Genomic DNA, 21,319 nt, shown 5'->3' on the forward strand with positions numbered 1-21,319 from the left:
GGACAGCTTCTTCCGGCCAATCCCCTGGGAGAGCTTTCTCCAGTGCTGACACCCAAGCCTTCAAGTTTCTTGCTACTGGCTTTCCCTTGCATTGGTGGGGTTCTGATCGTTACAATATGAACTTTCCCCGTTCATGTGGGGAAGTTTCCTCCCATTCAGGCTGGGAGCAGAGTCAAAGAATAAATCTCTGTCAAAGAATTGTTCTGCCCAATTCTATTTTTAAAAACGTGAATTTTTAATGTTTATATTTTGTGGGCCACCAATACAATTATGTGTATTTTAACTAACGCATATGTCACTTGGCAAAGGACTTTAATAAATGGGAATAGAAAAAGACATACATGTTCCATCAGCGTGTACCTATCAGTAGCTTTCAAAACAAAGCCATTTTAATATAACCTATCTACCTCTCACGGTCCTAAAAAGAGTTCCATTTGTGTTATTAAGTTAACTAGCTGAGTCCTAAATCAGAAATACACAGGACAGCCCCTTGGAGGAAGCCCACTGCAGGACTTGTTGGGTGCGAGAACAGTGGCGAGTGCCACAGCACAGGGCAGGGTGAGTGGCGGGTGCGCAGCAACCTGGGGTGCAGAAGAGGGGAGGGGTGTGAGTGGGAGGGACAGCCCGGAAGCTGAGTGGATGGCGCTAAATGGGGTCCGTCAGAAACAGCAGAGAAGGGAGCCAGAGCTTGGAGGGTCTCAGAGACTACCGCCCAATTTTTCTGCAGGAACGCCCTCTCCCTTACTTCTCCGGGTGCACAGAACTCAGTTCAAGCTTCACCTCGCCTGGGGCGGGGGGGGGGTTCCCTGCCCACCCCACCCCCACCCCCCATTCGGACGTCCCTCCTCTGCAGCCCTCCACCTGCGCACAGCTTGTCACAGCCGCATCCCGGCTGCCCGGCCCACCTCTGCCCATATAAGGCTGCCGGCGCCTCCAGGATGGGAACCACAGCTTTCCCCCCTGCATCCCACTGCCTGGGGCACTGAGGCTGCCGCTGTGGCCTTGGTTAAAACGAAGGAGGGGTGCATAAGAACAGCTTGATATTCAGATTTGCAGGAGGAGGAGAGGGACTTTCCCACTTGAGCATGAATCTGGGATCCTGGTAAGTGGGGAGAAGGTTGAGGCGAGGTGGAGACAACCATCAGGAACTCTGTCTGCTGGCCTGAGGATGTGGTCTCCACTCCATGCCAATGCCAGCCACCGTGGGCGTTCAAGAAGGATGACATGATGAAATCAATGGTTTGGGAAGATTAATCTGGCAGCCACATCTATAATGGACTGCGACCTGTTTCCAACAGACAATTCTGAAACAAGTAAAGGCTACGTTCTCAGCTCTTGTGTGTTAGGAAGATCTGGCTCTCACAGCACACAGCCCCTAAAACTAATGGCACACACACACACACATACACAAGACTTATTAAAGTATCAGTGTGTTCTAAAATGACAGCGTAATTACATACCAACACAGAGTAACGTAAAACAACTGCAAACCACTTCTTACTCCCCTGACAATGACATTCAACCATAACTGCCAATATCCTTCCTCTTCCCATCCCACGTCAATGCTGACAAGCTGGGGTGCTGGGAGCTGAGGAATGGAGCGGGGTAAGATAGAGATGACTGAGCAGTCCCCCAGGGATGGCTGGCTCCAGGTGACAACTCCCTGTCTGCGTCACATTGCTCTCCAAGGCGAGTGCTTGCCAAGCCCTGGCCACCTCACTGGTCCTCTGCACTTGCCAGTGACGGTGAGGGCCCTGGTGGACCACGTCACCTGGACAGGGCTCCTTGGCAGCAGCCTGATCTTCCTGTCTTCCCACACATGCCTATGGAGCAGAAGCATGACTCCAAACCTGCCTTGTCTCCTACTTGGCTGAAGGATGTGAGGACACATTGTTATGTAAACCAGTTCAGGTACAACTGAAATGAAGCAATTCCAGTAAATTCAGGTTTCTACACTGGTTTACATGAATGCTCCTGCTCTCACCGTTTTGTTTCAAAAATGTACCACTTACAACATCTCTGTTGTGTGAACAGGCAGGGAAGGTGGAATCTGATTTGCAAGTCTACTTATAATAATTTTAGTTGTCATTTCTGCATGTTGGCGACTCAAAATCTTTTCCTCTTTAAAACGTTTGTGTTCTATGGGCAGCTCAGCAAGGGCAGAGCAGAAGAATGTGAAACAAATAATTCGCTGTACACAAAACTGCATGGGTTCAAGTTCTAGGTCAACTGTCATGGTGAAAAACAGAAAATAAAGGACAGGTTTCACCATTATCTGCCACACCTTTCAGAATGAGCAAAAATGGTGATAGGAGCAACAGAATGTTCTTATTTTCAGAGTAAGGAAAAAAAAGTCTTTTCCAAACCTAATCAAAAAATTAAATGTACAATTCCCTCCAGCAAGAATTTTATTTTTAATTTTCATTTACATAGCATCTTTCTTCCAAGAATCTCAAAATAATGGAGCTCCACAAATACTTTAAAAAAAAAAAAAACAGTTATCACAACAAAGAAGGGGACAGGCTTGGCAGGGTAGGAGCTCAGAAGAAAGACCAGAAGAGGCAAGTGGGGTGACAGCGGGTGCTCTGGGCTGAGGGTGGCTCCAAAGCGGTCCTTCCTTTACCAGTGGCCTCTGGGCCTGGCTTCTGTTTGCAGCTTCAGGCTCCTCAAGAAAAGGACTTCCCTTTGGTGTCACTTACTAGCTTTAAATCAAATCATTTTCATCCAAACAGCAATTTCTCCCCTAAAAATCCAAGGGAAGGTGGCACTAAACCAAAGACCCTCGCAGGTCCAAAATAATGACTGAACCAAGATGCCTAGAATGAGCGCATACTCTTTTTGGCCTTAAAAATATTAACAATGTATTAGGGGGAAAGACCCACTGTTAAGACCGTCTTGCTTTTAGGAGGAAATTGGGAAGAGGCTTTTGAGCTGACTGGGTTGTTTTGCAGGTTTTTTTGTTTTTCTGTTTTGGGGTTCTTTTGTTTTTCACAGCTGGGTGGACAGGATCTGAATGTCTTACATTTAGTAAAGAGCTGTCAACACCCAAATAAAATTTTAATGACAGTAAGAATGGCATTCTATTTCTCACAATTTCACAATGTTCACTTAAGAAAGAGCTAATTTGTCAATTTGTTTTTCCCTTAACCAAACTCAGACACCTCACAGCTATACATAAGTTATGAAAAAAAAGTTAACTGGCTTTAATCAATTGGATAAACACAGTCAAAGAGAAAGATGTCATTAAGAAAACAGGCCCCGTGCTGGTACACTCAGGGTAATGCTAAGAAAGAACAAGCTTCAGAGTAAACACTGGTAATTTCTTCTGACATTCACTTCATAAATCACAGTCAAAAGCATCCAGATTTTCAACTGTCAACTGACTGAGTTGGCCACAAGCAAAACCCGGTAGGCCCTTGTGTTTTATAAAAGGTGTCGATGGTGTGGTTGGTATTCCCAGCTCAACTTCACAAGGGCCTAAACAAGGAAGCAGAACCTAGTCAGTTTCATGTGAATCTCCCACCTGGCTATTCCTCCCATCGCTCTGCAGTGTTAGGTAAATTCTTGGGAGGAATGACCCACTCCTTTCTGACTGGAAACCTGTCAGACTGTGTTCCTGAGGGTGGGGGTGGGGGAGACCTCTGTGTAGCATTTGAGGAACTTCCAGGCTGCCCCTGGCCCAAGGCTCTAATAAACACAAAAATTCTGCCGCCAGCCCTGGGCCTCCTGCAGAAGGGAAAGTCTTCAGATTCCAATGAAGAAACTGACATCATTTATTTTGCGCATTAACATCATCCTATCAGGATTTAATTACAGCGAGAATTAGAATTATTTTTATTAGAGACTTGTTTACTTTTCAAAGGAAAGGTTCTTGATGGGTTTTGCAACAAATTAGATGTCTTTCAGAAAGAGCTGTTCCTCCTCATTATGTTTAACTGTCACATTACATGAACTGGGTAGAGCTGGGTAGCACACGCACTTTTAAAGTCACAGTCCAGGTACATCAGCCCAGGGGCTTCAAAGCTGCTTCAGCTATGGTACAAATGAGGGCAATGCCACAGGCCCCCTCCACCATCCTTGGTAACATCCTGCAGGAACACCTCCTGCCCAGCCAAAGACTGTTCTCCTTTACCAGCTTTCTCAGAACATAGCTGAAAAGCAGGACTGATTACGGCTCAGCAAATCCAAAACTGTGACAGGACTGACAGCTCGATACAGATCAGCACCTAAACACCAACCATAACTTGGTTATGAAACACACAGCAAAACCAAGGTTACTAGCTAGCTTTGAAACACAGAATAGGAAAAATGACTTAGATAATTCAGAGGACCCCACCATTAACATTTTATTGAAATAATCCCCTAACCTAGTTTTTTTGTTTGGTTTGGCTGCTATTTAAGCCTATATCTCTAAATGTACTTAGGGAAAGTAATTTCTTTCTGAATTCTAAATCTTTATCAGGGTACAGTAAAATGTACTCAAATGCTCATGTCAACAAATGTTTATTAAATCAGGAATCACAAATGAATTCACAATTTCTTTGCTGTATTAATTATACAATACAGATATTAAATCGCTGGTCTAATTATGCCACTAAAGTTCCTTTTTCACTCTGTGATCCACACACGCACAGTTCTCTCAGGTGTCCAAGCATACAGGCATCTAACTCCTAAAATGCCTAGCTCGGCTGGAACATCCAGGTAAACAGTAGCGGGGCACAAGGAGAGGTCATGGGGCCCCTCTTCAAACAGCATGGACAAATGAATGGTAAAAAGTGTCTCTATGCTTTCCTATAATAAGATTCAAACGCAGGATTCCAAGAATTCCACCTGTTTCCAATTAGATACCAGAATTGCTTGAGTGTTTAAACTACATTCACTTGCTACTTATACAAAACAATTCTTCCGGGTTTTGTGAACATTTTAAGTATGTTAAAATAAGATTAAGGGTCTGGTTTAAACAATCAGAGGCAGGGGAATTTCAGCTGAAACCAAAACTATCTCTCCACAGCCATAATGCAGAACTTCAGACAAAACAATATGGTGAAATACATGAATTTCTAATTTTGACAATTACTTGTAAAAATCAGACCTTTCATAGGGAACGCTACTTTATATATATATATTATATTATATAATATATATAGAATACGTTAAGTAGTTTTAAATTGGTTTTTAAATAATTTCTAAAATAAAATATGATCCTATATATCAGAATAACCATCGATAGTTACTTTTAGTTAGCTTTTGTGTTACAGTCCATCAGATACACCTGTCTTTTAAATATGTGAAATTTACATGAGGCCAAATGTATGAACTGTAAAACGGAAGCACAGGCAGGAATTTGGCCTAGCTCTGTAGGATTTTATACGATAAATTCCTCTTTCTCAAAATGTACAACTTTTCTTCTAACAAATTTGTCCTTCCTTGGTTTCACTGCAGATATTCCTTGTGCTTTTTATAAATGAGCTGAAATACACATGGAATTTTCTACTTTGAACATTGCTTCCTCTCCTAAGACAGAGAATGTGAGCACAGGCTCAGGAGCAGTTTAGATTGCTGACTGCTACAAGTAGACCCGGAAAGGTGGGGGACGGGTGGACCCTGAGGCATGGCCTGTTGCTAATGCACAGCCAGACTTCGCCCAACCGCATAAATCCTGGTGGGTTCTGGTGGGTTCATCTGAATTGCATACAACAGGGCAGGACTTTTTCAACAGCCATAAAGGTTTTGGGCTCAATTAGCTCACCAGACAGCATATTTAAGGTTAGCTCCGTGGATTAGGAGAGAGTAATTCCTAAGGGGGCTGGCAGTCTGTCCCTTTCCCTTTCCAACTTTCTCACTTAACGAACTACTGGCAGAAGATGGGTGAAATTGGTGAAGGAGGTGAAAGGGGCCTCTATAGACCCGACTGTATCAGGAGGTGCTGCGTAACTCAACTTCTTCACTGATGGACACCTTTAAAAAAAAAAAAAAAAGCAAACCAGAAAAAAAAAACCAACCCTACACACAGTTTCATACAGAGAAAAAAAACTTTAATCAATTGACAATGACCCCCTCCACACACCCAATCTCAAAGATGCTGATATTAAGAGAATCAAGAAAACAAAGACAGCAGTTGTATGGAACCCTTCCATTTGTTTACTCATTATTTTATAAAGGGTCCTAGATGAGATACACATTTTAATCAAAGTAATGTACTTCGTACAGAGAACAGTCCTGGACTGTTCACAGACATACTTCCATAACAGGAGAAAACAAAATAAAAGCCACCAGAAAATAGACTTGCAGCAAAAATGAAATTGTTCTCTTAGTTTGAAAAAGAGGAAAACGTTTAGAGGTTACTTCTGCAGAGGTTCCTTAAAGGGGAACACTAGCCACCACATAGGAATAATGCCCCCAAAGGGAAGCCAGTCACTGGCAAAAAGCTACCCCAACATACAGAGTTATATGAGCTTGTTTGAGAAAGTATTCTCTTTCCAAATGTGTATTTAAAAGGCAAATTTATACAATGGTGTTTTTCTTATTTAAAAAAAAAAGCCTGTTTTTTACAAGTCTGGGATAGGATAAAAACTTGTCCAACTAGTCTTAGCAACGCCAGAGTGCTGAAACTTCTATACCACAAGACTTTGGGACTAAAAAGGAAACAAAATAGAGCTCAATCTTCAGAAACTCCCTTCCTGGGCACTCACTTCAAGTCCTATGAGGGACAAGAGCTCAGCCCCCACTCCCTGAGTTGTGGGAGGGGCCTTATCTCACCTGGACCCTCGGGGACCCAGCCTCTTTACCCTCAGGTAGCAAGGCCACAACCCCATCTCAGTGTAAGGGGTTCTGGAAAGATGAGAAGAGTCAGGGACTAATGAATTGTCTCTTCTCAGACTGCAGTCCCTCTGGCTCGCTTACTGTCTAGGGGAATAGAGATGACTCTAAACTAGATAACAACTCAAAAGGCCTCTTCAGGGCCCAGAGAAAGAACCAGTTTAGCCTTATACTGGAACTCTGGCATTCCATAGTCAACTGAAGGTTTTCAAACATGCGATGAAGCGGCAATGGGAAATCATCTAAGGCCAAATTGTCATCTACCAGGAAAAGCCAATGGATGCTCAGTAAAGAGAACGATGCTCAGATAAAGGTTTTTAAATTCAAGATCAACACCTGAAAGGACATTCACATGAACTCACAGGGAAACTTTAAACTGAAACCTAAAGTTACACAGTTAAACGTCCTCATGTACCATGAAGAAGCAGTTAGTCACTAAGGGAGTCGGGGTGTCAGAGAGTTCATAAAATCTAACAACTCCCTAGAAACCAAATCCATCTTCCAGGCAGTTTTGCCAGGGTGCTTAAAAAAGAAATAGCATTGGTGTTAAGCTGGAATGTCACATTTAGGTAGACAAGAAAAAAAAATTAAGGATTGTCTCTTAAGACTCCACAACGGGTTTTACAGTAAGCACAGGAATCAAATTATGGTAAAAGGGAGCTATTTTTACTAAAACAGGGTAGACCAATTTATCAAAAATGCCATTCGGCTGTGTTCATTACATTCAGGAATCTAATTTACACAATAGACACTTTGGAGTAATCTATTTTAGTCAATAAACACTCAAACTCCTTTAAGTTTTAATCTTATCGGAAATACATATTTCGCATAGTCTTCTTCGTAGTTAAGCGAGAAATCTGAAGAAATTTCTTAACGACTGTGAGTCTGCTTCATCGCTCTAACGTAGGCTAGAGCAGAAAACAAGCATATACAATTAAAGTTGTCAGACTCCGTTTATGTTTTAATCCAATACGCTTTATTCATACAAGCCCGCATCTGGAGTTCATTTGCTTTCTTCCTAAAAGTAGTGTAGGTCACTATCACCAGTCCACTCGGTTAGGAAAGTTCGGTCAAGTTTACCTTCAAGCACACCTTAGCGTTGCGAGCAAGAGCCGTCTCTTTAGAGACGCTGAGGGACCCCACCGGAGCGCCAGGCCGCCCTGGGCCCTTCCAAACCTCAGACACCCCCTACCCCTACCACCACATACCCCCACAATTCAAGGAGCTTCTGGCCCACACGCCGCTCACCTTCAACTTGGCTCCGGCTATGCACAACATCCACCTGGCAGAGTCCCGGGGCTGTCCAGGAGCCGCGAGCGCGGAGCTGGCAGGTCCCCGGCGGACCCTTAGGGCCCGCCGCTCCTCTGGGTGGGCAGGCAGGAACTCGCCCCCCGGGTACCGCGGCTGCTCGGGCGCCAGATAGGGACTTCCAGCGCGATCCCCCTTCGGCATCCGGGGCTCGGCGCGCGGACCACGGCCCGGCACGCCACAGTCCCACGGGGTCCCCAGGGCTTTGCTTTCGAGAACCCGACCCGAGTAGACATTTCGGAGCGGACCCGCCGAGCGCTCCATTGCGCCCGCGGCCCCTGCTGGGAGGGTAGGGCCTCGGAGAAGAAGGCCAGAGAGGAGCGGGCGAGTCGCTGGGGGCCGCGGGAGCCCCCGGCAGCGGGACACCCGCCGCCTGGATAGGTGGCAGGGAGCAAGCGGCCCCGGCCCGGATAGACCGCGCGCCCGGGTGCAGAGCCGGGCCTGCGCTTGGGGAAAGTTGCAGCTCTCCTCCGGCACCCGCGCCCACCGGGCGCCGCGACCCCCAGACCCCGCGCGCGGGGAGTCTGCCGCCCCCCGCAAGTTTCCCCCAAGCGCCCCTACTGGGTCCCCGGCCGCGGTGGGGCCGGTCCGCGCCGCTTGTGCAGGCACACAAAAGAGTAGGGCGACTGCGGGGTCTGCGGGTGGCCCCGGGGCGCCCGCCCGGACGTAAACAAACCCCGGGGTCCGCGCAGGGAGCCCCACGCCGGGCGCGGGAACGGCGGCGCCGTCCCAGCCGGCTGACAGCCGGGGGCGGCGGCCGGGGCCCGGGCCTGCCGGGGCCGGGGAGCGCGGACGCCCGCCCGGCTACCCGCCCGCCTGGCCGGAGCCGGGCCGCGCCGCCGCCGCCGCCGCCGCCGGTGGCCGCTCTGACCCTCCCCCGAGCCGGCGGCACCACAGCGCCACCAGCCCCAGCTCCGCCGCGCCGGCGGCAGTGGCGGCGGCGGCTCCTCTAGGAGAGGCAGGCGCTTCACCCCCACAGCAACTCCCCACAAACTTTCCCCGGGAATACGGTGGGCCGGGGGCGCGGGGCGCGCGGCCGGGCGCCGCCGGCGGGCCGCAGCCCCCTCCCGGCGCAGCGCCGGCCGCCGTCGCCGCCAGCCGCCGCCCGCTCCCCGCTCGCGCGCGCGCCCCGCGGGCCGCCGGGGCCGCCCCCTCCCCGGTCCCGCGGCGGCGGCGGCGGCGGTGGCGGCGGCGGCGCAGGGCCGGGGGGGCGCCCGGGGTGGGGGCCGACACCGGGGGCAGCGGTGGCGGCGGCGGCTCCCGGCGCCATCTTGGGCTGATCGATGAATTGAACAAAGAGGATCAATTTCTGATCAAGCGAGTTATCAATGGGGGCCGGGGAGCGAGAGGGACTTGTCCCCGACTCGGCCCCGCTTTCCCCGGCACCCCCCTCCTCCCCGCCGCCGCGGCCCCCCGGCGGCCGGGCAGCCCGGGGCCCCGGGGGAGGCCGCGACCGCCCGCAGCCCCCACCCCCGGGCGAGAGGCCGAGCGAGGAGAAGCCTGACCTGCAGCTGCTGTAAATCAAAGCGCTTCCAATATTGAAACATCGATCCCACATTGGCCGCCATCTTGAGACATATTGAGACGGAGTGAGAGGCTGATAGAGAGGGGGCTGGAGTTCAGGAGCCGCCAGGAGGCAGCAGGCGGGCGGCGCCAAAACCCGGCCTGGAGCCGACCGCCGCCGCCGCCACGGAGGACGCGGACTCCTCCTCACGGCGCCGCCGCAGCCATGGCGAGCCCGAGCCGGAGCCGGAGTCGGAGCCCGAGGGCGCGGCGGCCGCCGCCGGGCCTCGTGCGCGCAGCCCCTGCCCCCTCCCCCCCGGCGCCCGGCGCCCGGCCCGCGACCCCCGCCCCTCCCGAGCCCCCGGCCCCGCAGACGGCGGTCGCCGGCCCGGCCCCGAGGGGGCGCTGGAGGGCGGCGGGAGGGGCGCCCCGGGCCCCCGCGGGAGGCCCCGGGCCCGGCTCACCTGGGGCGGTTTGCGGGCGCCAGGAGGGCGCGGGTGCCGGCGGCGACCCAGCGTAGCCCCTCTCCCCTCTAGGGTCCTAGATTGGGAGCCGGCGGCCGTTTGGGGCGGACGCCGGCGCTGCGCGGCTTTCGCTCGCCCTCCTGCGGGGCGCCGAGCAGCCGCGACCACCTGCCGGAGCCCCGACCCCGCGCGGATCCGGCCCACCGCTGCCGCGCGGGTGCGAGGCGCACTGGCCGTCGGCTGCCGCACACCTTACCCCTGCGCCTAGCTAGACTCAGAGACCGAGACTGCCAGGAACGGCATTTCATATTGGAGGCACTGGGGCCGGGGCAAAGCCGCGCTGACCCCCATGTCGTTGCACACGTTAATGTCCCGCACAGTGGCCGCGCGGTCCCCGCGCCGCACCGCACCCCCGAGGGCCAGGGGTTCGAACGGCCCCTATCCGCCCGAGCTGCGCCAGCTTAGGCCACGACAGGAAAAGTCTTGGAGCACAGTTCTGTATCCCCCCGTACCGCTTCAGCGGAACAGCCCTAGAAACTTCCTGTAGTTCAGACACATCGGTTTGGGTGCAAAAACTTGGAAAGGGTGGGTACACTTAGAACAAAAAGCATGTTCCCTAGTTTACAGAAATGCTAAACTATAAGCCCCAAAGCCGATTCTTTTTTAATTTCTTTCTTCGCAGAAACCTGACAAAAAGCACACGTTTTATGATCTTCATCTTTAATTGATGGTACACACGGGTGAGTTTGAGTTTCCAGTAGGAATACTGTGTTTTTACTCTCCTGCACTTCATTTAACGTGTAATTAGTTAAAACCAATCCCCAAATTCCTTAATCTTGAAAATTAAATGTAAATAAAATCTGTATGGAATACAAAATAAAACATGTAAGTGAGATATAATTGCTTCGCCACTGAATTCGAGGACTGAGAGTTGATCGCTGGAGTGAACTTGGCATTTTTGAATGAAGGTACTGGAAATGAAAGTCCCCAAGGTTTAGAGAACACACGTGCCCCTAGGTCCTGCCTTGGCGACCAGGAGCCTCAGTTTCGACAACGCGCGGCTCCCAGGGTCTGGACGGGGGTTCCCTGGGCGTCCCCATGGCAGCTTTGACCAGCGGCAGGGGCAGGAAGCAGGTGGGTAGGAGCGCGCGGGCGCCGGGAGCTTTGGCCCCAGATGCAGTGACGCCACGCCAGACAGGGCACTCCCGACCTCGGGACGCCGAGGGCCGCCTCGGTGTGGGGCGCCGGAGTCCGCGCGCGCTGTCGGCCGGCGGCCGCGCGGCAGCTCCGACCGCGCCGCCCGGTAGAGGGCAGCGGCGCCCCGACACTCGCGTCCCCGGGTCCCTGCGCACGTGCCCACCCGCGCGCCCCGCGCCTGGCCACGCCCTGTCCCAGAGCCAGGCCCCTGGCGGGAAACGGCATTGCCACCTCTGGCGATTCCCATCCCGACAAAATGACACGTCTAACGATTCCTCCCCCATCCCACACTTCAGGGTACGTCTGCAGTCCCCTCCTATTTGTACGGTGGCAGGCAGGCGAGACCTCGAAATTGCCCTAAAGGTGACTAGACAAATAAAATGTGCAGGGGCTTAAAAAAAAGAGAAAAAAAAACCCTCCCGTGGGGAAGGCTCAAGGAAGGATCAGGGAAATGGTTTGGATTTGGTGCAGATGTTCTCAATCTAATTATCGTGTCGATCCCCTGGGTTTGAACCAAAAAAGTGAAATATATATGACCTGTGTAACACTCCAGAAATACATCTGGTTGGAATTCAGGGTTCCGAATCCGTGGCAGTATTTCAGAAATACATTTGGATGAGCAGTAAATACCCTTGTTACATTTCTGGTTATAGTTATATTATTTACATGCTAACTAGACTTAGTAGAAAAACACTACATTGACTGGCCCAGAGGTTAAGCTCTATTTAAATAAAATTTAGATTTCTTCTTTCAAAGTTTTGGGTTACACAAAGCTTATTGCTCTCTACGGAGAGGGCAGGGGGAGTTTAGAATAACTTTGCCAGCACCACAAAATGTTACCATTTTTTTAGAGGAAAAACACCAGATAAACCACTGATCAAAAATTATCTCAGCTGACTGAAATAATCAGCAGAGACCTAAAACACTTTGAAAAGTACATTTTATTTTTCTTCAGTATAGGCATAGAATAAGAACAAATTACATCTACTTCAAAAGGCTATTTTCTTTTTCTTTCTTTCTTTCTTTCTTTTTTTCAGATTGACTTTCAGCCTCCCCATAGTAGAAGGTCAGGAGGACCCACTGACATCCAAATATAGTGACTTTATATAAGCTGTGTACTGGATAAAATGTTCAGAAAATGGGAAGGTTTTAGGACTTGGATCTCCATTAGCACTTACAAAGACAATAGAATAATGGCTATAAAGTGTGAGACAGAGGAAGGTTAGCAAGATAATGACTAGGAACGAAGAAGCCCCTTGACTTGAAAATGTCATCACTTGGAATAAAGCACAAAAAAACAATCCAGAGACCTTATTTTCACTTTTTGACATGCGGGCTCTCCCTTTAGAGAAAGAAAGCTCACAGTTCCCAAGCCGATGACTAATTCTCCATCCCATCTTTCAAAAATCAAGTCCCAAGTAATCAAATGGGGGGGGGTGATCAAAATGATGTTTGTTCCTGGAAACTTTAAACAGATACAGCTTAGCACCAAGCCAGACAAATACATATGAGTCCAGAATGCCTAAATGTCTTTTCTGACCCATTTTATTTTGCCTATGAAAAGTTCAGTGGCCATTTTGGGAATGGGACAATGCTAATGAATGGAACTTACAGAACATCGTAAAGCACTTTCAGAAGTTCACACTTTCCAACCCTCCTGGCACTGGTGGACCCTCCTGTCTCCCGACATCTACATGTAGTTGATTAGATCCATTAAGTTGAAAATTGGCAAATTCTCTAAAATGCCATATGGGTTGATTATTACTAAATTGGTCCTCCTTTGACAGCCCCAAGAAAGAAAAATATATTATCTTGTTTCCTAAAGATTCTAATTTAGTCATCATTCTGATATAGTTAACCTAATTCCTTGAAGGAATTAACCATCAAGAATTTCTTCTAAACTGAAAAATGTCTTGACAATGTAGGGCATTATTTTAAAAAGTCATCCTCTTTATCCCTCACAAAAGAGTCTCTATGTTCTAAGATCGTAATTATAATGGACTCATAAAATTAAGTTTCACCTAGAAACTTTATCTCTAGGAAAAGATGGAGAACAGAGTTTTTAACTCACCCCCAAGAATAATGAAAAAATTCAGAAATCTGTCCTATGTGATATGCTTAAAAAGAAAACAAAAGATTCATTCTAAAACCTTAATTCACTTTCTGAATATTTTTGCATCCAAATTAGAGCTGGTTTTGAATAGTTTCCAACAAGAAATATTTCAGATAACCAGAGACAATACATATTGCTAAACATTTCCATCGTAATTTATTCACAAATAAACATAAAGATATGGCTACTTTTTGATGCATGGATAAAAACAAAAACAAAAACAAAAAACTCATACTCCTAATAAATCATATTAAAATCTCAATTTTACAAAGATAGAAGTTGAAAATTATGTCAAGGTATTCATTTGAGTTGACTGAATTTGTAAATGGTTTAAATTAAGGAATGTCTAAGGCCAGACAGAAGTATTGAGACGCGTTAAATTTGAAAAGGCCTTTTCCTTAAATCAAAAAATTATGAATAACAAAGGGAAATTACACTGTCTTCTTGTCTTTGGCGACTGCCTTCCATAACAATTTGGCATGGACTATTGGAATAAATGAAAAGAAGATTCCAGATCCTTTTTTTTTTTCTTTTTTGAAGCTCGAGAAAACCAAACTACTTTTAATTGTTTTGTTTTTTAAATAATACTTTATGTTAATTATTTCTGAGTACACGACTCACTGTACTATGTAAATACCCACCAAATAAAAGTACACATTTTGCTACATGTAATTACATGCATAGTACATAATTCATCTCTATACGCCAAATGGATGTGTAGTTATATAATTGTACCAAGAACCTGCCAAACTTGTAAGAACAAACTATAATGATCTCTAAACAGTAGACTCTTCTATTCACCACCCCCTCAGCCTTTCTCTGGTGACAGCATCTCTCAGTCTCCAAGTCCCTTTTTGGAATCTTCAAAGACTTAATTTCTTAGCCCCCATTTAAGTCTGCTTCCACTTCCGGACAGCATATGCTGATGCCACTAGCTCAAGGTATCTTTCTAGACCGCTAACGATTACATTCTGTTCTCCTCTGCATGTCTTAAACAAGAAAGCTTGCAGCTTGCTCTTTCAGACGGAACTCCATCTTACACTTGGAAAATACTTCAAGCTTAATGGACCCAACAGCTCACTACCTTGGGACCTACAAGCCCTTAAGAGGGACCTGGGACTTCTCATCACCCAACAAGTCCTCCAAACCCCACCTCACCAGCCACACAGCCCCTTGCCCCAGTCTCTTTTTACCAAACTTACAATCTAATATAAATTTTCTTGCAATTCAGAGTTTATTAGAATATCGCATCTCATTTTCCTTTTTGTACCTCTTCCTCCTCTTAAGAGGCCCACATACATTTCATATTACATATTTTCCTACACGCTCTTGAAATAAACACCATCCTATATGACTCACTGACGTCATTGCTAAATCACAAAATTAACAGTAGCATGAAAGGGTTTAAAATATGTAAAGGACTATATAAATACTGTTATTTTCTTGCTTAATGCAAAGTTCAAGTTCTGTGCTAAAGCCTTATATTAATTCCTTTTCCTTCCCCCTGGGAGATGTGAACCATATGCATTCTATTTATACTGACCTTTCATTATTAATGTTACTCTTACAATATCACTTAGCCAGCCAATCTTTTATTTTATTTCATTTTTTAAATTGAAGTATCATCAGTTACAATGTGTCAACTTCTGATGTACAGCACAGCCAATATTTTAAACACACAATTAAGTCCCTGATGCCAGGACACACAGGGCTGAGACGCAGTTTTTTAAAACGTGTATTCATGACATGAAGCAAAATATTGTTTTCTTTCTCCACAAGATCTTTTATGACACATCCCTGCAGTTGTACAGTTGGAGTTGAATGAAGATTTGTTTTCATGAAGTGTAATTAGATTTTCTTTGGTCATAAGCACTGTCAGACTGTATGTTATTTTTTTTTTCTGGGTAAGTGTGGTTGGTAAGATTTTGCAAGCTTGTTCCAGTGGCAAATAGAGAAGCTGATATATCCAGCAGTGAGTAAAAAACTTTTTTCATTCCTTTCAGGCTTCATTCTCATTACATATTTGATTTAGTGTCAGCTTTGAGAATCCATATTATGATATCTTTAGAGATTTTAAGGGCTAGCAGAATCTTACAGGATGTCAGAATTTTGTGTGTGTGTGAGACAGAAGGAAGAACCGGGAAAGTGGGCCTCTAATCTAGTGACAATTTTTTCGTATTAAAATATTCACACACATACAATCTGGAGAGCATAAATGTTAAAGAATAAAATGCAAATATTTTCATCCCAGAGGTATTTCTGGTAACAAAACAAACCCAAAAAAACCCAACCAAATGCAACAGCATCCATGTCCAACAATACAGAAATTGTTAAACAAATGACGAAGTATTGTGTAGCCATTAAAAACTATGTTTAGTAAAATATATAGAGACATGGGAAAATGTTTATTATTTAAGAGGAAAACAGAGGGGAAGGGTATAGCTCAGTGGTAGAGTGTGTGCTTAATATACGTGAGGTCCTGGGTTTAATCCCCAGAACCTCCATTAAAAAATTAATTAAGTAAATAAACAAATCTAATTACACCCCCCCAAAAAAAGAGAAAAACAGGATACACAGTGAGCTCAACTACAAAGATTAACATGTTCCACATACATATAAAGAAAGCCAAAAGAAAACACAACAATGTTAACAGTGGGTGTCTCTGGACGATGAATTTATGGGTAAGTTTTATCTTTTTTCATATTTCTGTATTTTATATGATTTCTACGTGAGAATATGCTACCTTTATAATGCAGGAAAAGAGCAAATATTATTGACAGTCAGGATGCTGAAAAAGCCAGGAATGTCATTTGTTTCAAGAGTAGTTTAACCCTAACCTAGAAGGGGTAGCATGGTCTAGTGATTATCATAGACAATTGAAGACAGAGAGGGAAAAATCATGTCCTAATTTTGCCACTGAGTCACTGACTGCCTCAGGTTTCCTACCTGTAAAATGGGAATAATTAATACTTTCTTATAAAGTGCTTTTGCATTCTCCAAGGAAAGATTCTATAAAGGAGCAACATATTGTTCTATTAATGCTAATTGAAGTGAATATAAAATACAAAGTTGTTTGAGAGAAATTGAAGTCATTATGGTCAAGTGGAGGAAGGCATGACACATCCGAGGCCAGATGCCAGACTGGCTGATCGAGATTCTGTGTTCATTTAAAAGGTATTTTGCAGGGAGGCAGATAAGGATGTCACCAATAGTGCTGGGATGTCCACTGTCCAATCACAATCACTATCTGTTGAGCAAAGCACCTTGTCAGACACTATAAAGAAACATAGAAACAGTGGACAAGATCCCTGCCCTTAGAAGCTTACAGTTTCGTTTGGAATAGAGCAATAACATGTGAAAAAAACAAACAATGATTCACCTTAAGCAGAAGACAAACAATATCCAGGAAAGGAGCAGAGGAAAGGCTGGTACATGCCATAGCATTAGCATTGATCTGAGCAATGAATATATTCGTTCTCAGTTTAGATGAGCAAAAGATTTCAGAAATGATGGGGTGTTGGACACAGCAGGATGTAAGAGATGGAAAGAAAGTTGGAGGGTATTTGGGGTCAGGAAAAGCAGGCACAATGCAGCACAGGCTACACTCATGCCTAAAAAGGGAAACAGTAAGTGAACTATTCAGCTGGGAGGCCTGGAGGTGGAGAGCAGGCTGGCACCTTAAAGGCTGGCCAAATGGGAAGAGGCTGGTGGCATCTCTGGAGAGTCCATTTTGGATTGTGTACCACGGTGCTGCCAAGTGATGGGCAGTTCCTGCGAATGACCCATTCCCACGTGAGCGCCCATTTCCAACTCACCATGTCAAAAAAGACCCTGGCTCCATGAGTCCAGCCAGCATTTTAACAGTAGAGCTAAGGAGAAGCAGTTTGCGTTGGAGCACCTAACCACGGGGTCAGATGTAGGTTGAAATTCTGGCGAAAAATGATTTGACCTTGAGCATGTTCTCTAACCCTGCTGAGTCTCAGTTTCCTCAGCAGAAGTGCATACCTCATTGTGTGTGGGAGATGTAAACGTGCAAATCCACACAAAATGCTTCGAGCTCTACCTGCGTACACTAAGCACCCACTAAGTCAGTCGTTATTTAATCTCATTCAGCTACAGTATATCCAGATACCCTAACTTTGCTTCTCTGCATTCCTGCTCTATTTTAATATCATTTTACAGACAAGCAGACTGAGGTTCAGAGCCCCAAACATTTGATTGGCTTTCTGCACTAGGTTGCCAAGCACCTGTTCAATTTTCTGATCACTTTTGAATGACATGATCTCGGCTGTCCCCTCCCAAATGCCTTTTCTGAAGCAAAAATACTTCTTGAGGGCCTACTAAGTGCTGGGTTTAGAGCCTGGGGGAGCTCTCTGCTCCTTCTCCATTGGATGGCTGAGCACTGCAAGAAGACATCGCAGAGGAGGGGGGACCTCCCCTCACAGCCTTCTCATCCTATGTCATTGTTACTGGTTATTAAATGCCTTCCCCCGCCCCACGATGTACATTCTTCATGCCACGGAGCACGGTAATCCTTCAGCCTTCTTTGTTTTGGCAATGTAAGCACTTTTTGAAAAATTTTACTTTTTATTGAAGTGCAGTTGATTTACAATGTTAGTTACAGGTGTAGAGCAAAGCAATTCAGTTATACATACACATACTTTGTTTTCAGATTCTTTTCCATTATAGCTTATTACAAGAAATTGACTATAATTCCCTGTGCTATACAGTAGGTCCTTGTTTATCTATTTTATATATACTAGTGTGTATCTGTCAATCCCAAACTCCTAATTTATCCCTCCCCTGCCTTTCCCCTTTGGTAACCATGATTTGTTTTCCATGTCCATGAATCTATTTCTGGTTTGTTAATAAAAGTTGAATCTTTTTTTAGACTCCAGATACAAGTGATATCATATAATATTTGTCTTTCTCTGTCTGACTTACTTCACTTAATATGATAATCTCTAGTTCCATCCATGCATAAGCACTTATTACCAGAATAAAATCTTTAGGAGGTCTGACCTTGGCCAGGGCTAGCCTCATATTCCATTTCCAAACCTGTTTACCTGGGATCTTTCATTTTGGAAATCAGAGCTGAGATCACAACCACAAACACAGAAGCAAAGTTTTCTGCTTTTCCATGTGTGCTGTGAAATAAAGTCAACTCAGATTTGTAATTGCTCCTGAAGCCTGTGTCAGGCTGGCGTGGGTGTGTGTGTGTGTCTGTGTGTGTGTGTCTGTGTGTGTGTGTGTGAATACATGGGCATGTGCACTGGGGGCAGGTGGGAAGGCAAGGTGGGGCTTTTCATAAAGCCGAATGAAATGCAGTAGCTCCTGCCCTGGTGAGAGTTTAAAATCTGGCTGAGAAAACTTTAGAAACATGTCATTGGTTCCATCTGATAGGTTATTTGGTGGGCGTAAGAAAATAACATCTGATGGAGGAAAAATCCCTGAAAAGCCCCAACCACATGCAGGTGTATTGCATGGCTGGTGGATACCACTCCTGAGACGCCAGGTCCAAGGCACCCAGCCCTGTTCTGCCTTAGCCACGCACCTCCCTTAGAAGTCTTTCCCCCTTGGGGACTTCTGAGGTCTGACCTGCCCCAAATAAAATGTATTTATGGAAACTCTTGGAAGGGGATTGCCAGCAGAGCCATTCAGAACATCCTATTATCTGCTGACGTCCTGGGTGTGGAAAGGCCAGATTGAAAGTCATAAGGCTGGAAGAGTCGTCTTTGTCTGCAAAACCACCTAATAACAACAGCTTTCATCCATTCAGCATCTGTCCTCTGTCCTGCGCTTTACACAGCTGTATCGCTGAGCCTGGAAGCAGGTTTGTAAGGCAGGAAGCATTATCCCCCTTTTACTTATAAGAAGACTGAGGCTCCGAGCGGTAGAGACTTCTCTGATGTGACTTGCTCACAGGTAAATCAAATCTGGGCTTTCTGCACCACCGTAGACTTACCTGCAGCTGCTCGTCACACCTGGCCCCAACCTGGTCGGAACCTACCTGGGACGTTGGCAGGTCGCCTCTCTTTCACCCCTTCAGGAAGTCTTGGGTACTGCCTGCCCAGGAGGGATCCGTCCATCTTACCTTGCAGTAGCCCGTTTGCCAGTAGTCCTTCCCAGGGGAACTTTCGTCTCCAGACATTTCTCTGCGGCGGTGGAGGCTCCAGACACCCCTGTCCAGGGCATCTATAATAAAGATTGATAACCCGACCTTGGTCTTGAATGAGACATCGATTGCAAATGACAGACAATGGAGAGAGTCAAAAGTCCCCCTTAAGTACAGGAAGACGCGAGGTTTGGCAATCTAAGCAGTTGGAGAAAGGTGTGTTTCCCTAGTCATCATTGGCAATCTCTTTGCTAATTGCCCAGGGTTCTGACTTCTTCACTTTAGGGGAGTCTCGTCTAATGGACTGTCTGGGGAAGCATCTGATTAACAATCCCATTCTGGCTACGAGTCTGGCTGGGAGGGTGGGGTCATGGATACACTATCAGAGTCTAAGGCGTGCAGTTTGGTGAAGCGATTGCAAGGAACTCCAAGTTCAGTATCTTACCCTCTCCCGTTCCAAAATTTAATGTTGACTTGTGAGTGGGAGGTGGGATTCGTTTACACAAGCTCTGTTTCCCCATCGCATTTTATTTCCAACCGAGTCGGACCAGGTGGTGGAGTTTGGTTTCCTTTCCTTTTTGGAACTGCTCTCCGTTTTACTGTTGAACTGGTTGCCTCCCACCCCCACCTTTGGACGCTATGTTTTCCTTCACAAACGGACTCCCTTAGGGGGAAAAAAAAAAAGGAACGATCCCTAGCCCCTCTCCTGTCCTCTGTAGCCTGATCTATTTAAGACGTTCTCTTCAAACAAATCCTGCCCCAGTTTCTCCAGGGGCCGCCTCTTCCCCTCCTGCCCTCTGCCGCGCGCATCTGACACCAGCTCGAGAATCTTGTAGTTTCTCGCCTTGCCATTCCCAGCGGAATTTGTTATTCAGCACTTCAAAGAGGAGACTTGTTTGCACCTCTTGTTTCAAACAATAGACCAAATTTCCTGTCGCTGCTTCTCTTAAAAACTGCCTCCCTCGAGCTGCCTGGAAACAATTGCCGCGAACACTATTCAGAGGAGAAAAGAGCTAAATCCTCACCCATCCTCCCTCTGAGAGGAGACCGGGCCATGGGGTGGAGAAGGTCACAGGCGTGGACATCAGATGGGACAGACTTGTGTGCAAACCCTAGGCTCTGTAGCTGAGTAGCTGGACGACTTTGAGCTGCTTACTTAACTTCTCTGAGCCTCTCTGTCCTCACCTGTAATACACAAACCATGATGAACCCATCCCATAGGGCTGTGGTGAACAGGAGATGAATGATGTAGCAAACTCCTGCCTGAAGATGGAGGTTAAGAACACATTCCCTGATCCCAGGCCAGGCTGCCCAGATTCAGATCCTAGCTCCAACATATTCTTTCCCTGTATCCTTGGACTTACATTGCTTTAACTCTGTGCCTACACCTCCATATCCTTGAAAGAAAACACTGCACACCTCGTAGGATTGAAGAGTTAATGCATGGAAGGCATCAGACATGGGCACGGACGACACTCAGTGAAGATTTTATTCTTACTCCTCCTTATTCCTCACTCCAGAAGGGATTTTTGGCCCCACTCTCCTCCCTCAATAACTCTGTTTTATGCTTTTCTGTCTCTCTTTGCCTAGCTGTCACAGTTTTTGTTCCCCAGCCCAGCTCCGTGTCATAGAATACTCACAGCCCATTGGGAGTATAATACTTGTCTGTACTTTCTTGTTCCAGGAGTACAGTTTCTGCTTAACTTCAGGATGATCAAAACACCGGAGAAATGGATTCACAGCCCTGCAGTTTTAGGATGGGGGAAGTATTCTGTGCAACGCTACAATGTGTTTCTCAAA

General features: G+C 46.6%; 1 protein-coding gene across 11 annotated transcripts in view; it reads right to left on the reverse strand.

Annotated features, from left to right (window-relative positions):
- CUX1 (cut like homeobox 1) overlaps positions 1-19,948 on the reverse strand; it is a 352,302-nt gene extending 332,354 nt beyond the window's left edge. For 4 of the 11 annotated variants that reach the window (XM_072943153.1, XM_072943152.1, XM_072943150.1 and 1 more), the window contains exon 1: positions 8,068-9,226. In XM_072943153.1, coding sequence (XP_072799254.1) covers positions 8,068-8,391 — 324 coding nt within the window. In that variant the 5' untranslated portion in view covers positions 8,392-9,226. Of the gene's footprint in view, positions 1-8,067; positions 9,230-9,632; positions 9,932-19,498 lie in introns of those variants that run through there. The other 7 variants (XM_072943156.1, XM_072943154.1, XM_072943159.1 and 4 more) reach the window with 6 other exon arrangements.
- Between the last annotated feature and the right edge of the window lie 1,371 nt (positions 19,949-21,319).

This window comes from Vicugna pacos, chromosome 18, assembly GCF_048564905.1.
Source record: "Vicugna pacos chromosome 18, VicPac4, whole genome shotgun sequence".
NCBI classification, from domain to species: Eukaryota; Metazoa; Chordata; class Mammalia; order Artiodactyla; family Camelidae; genus Vicugna; species Vicugna pacos.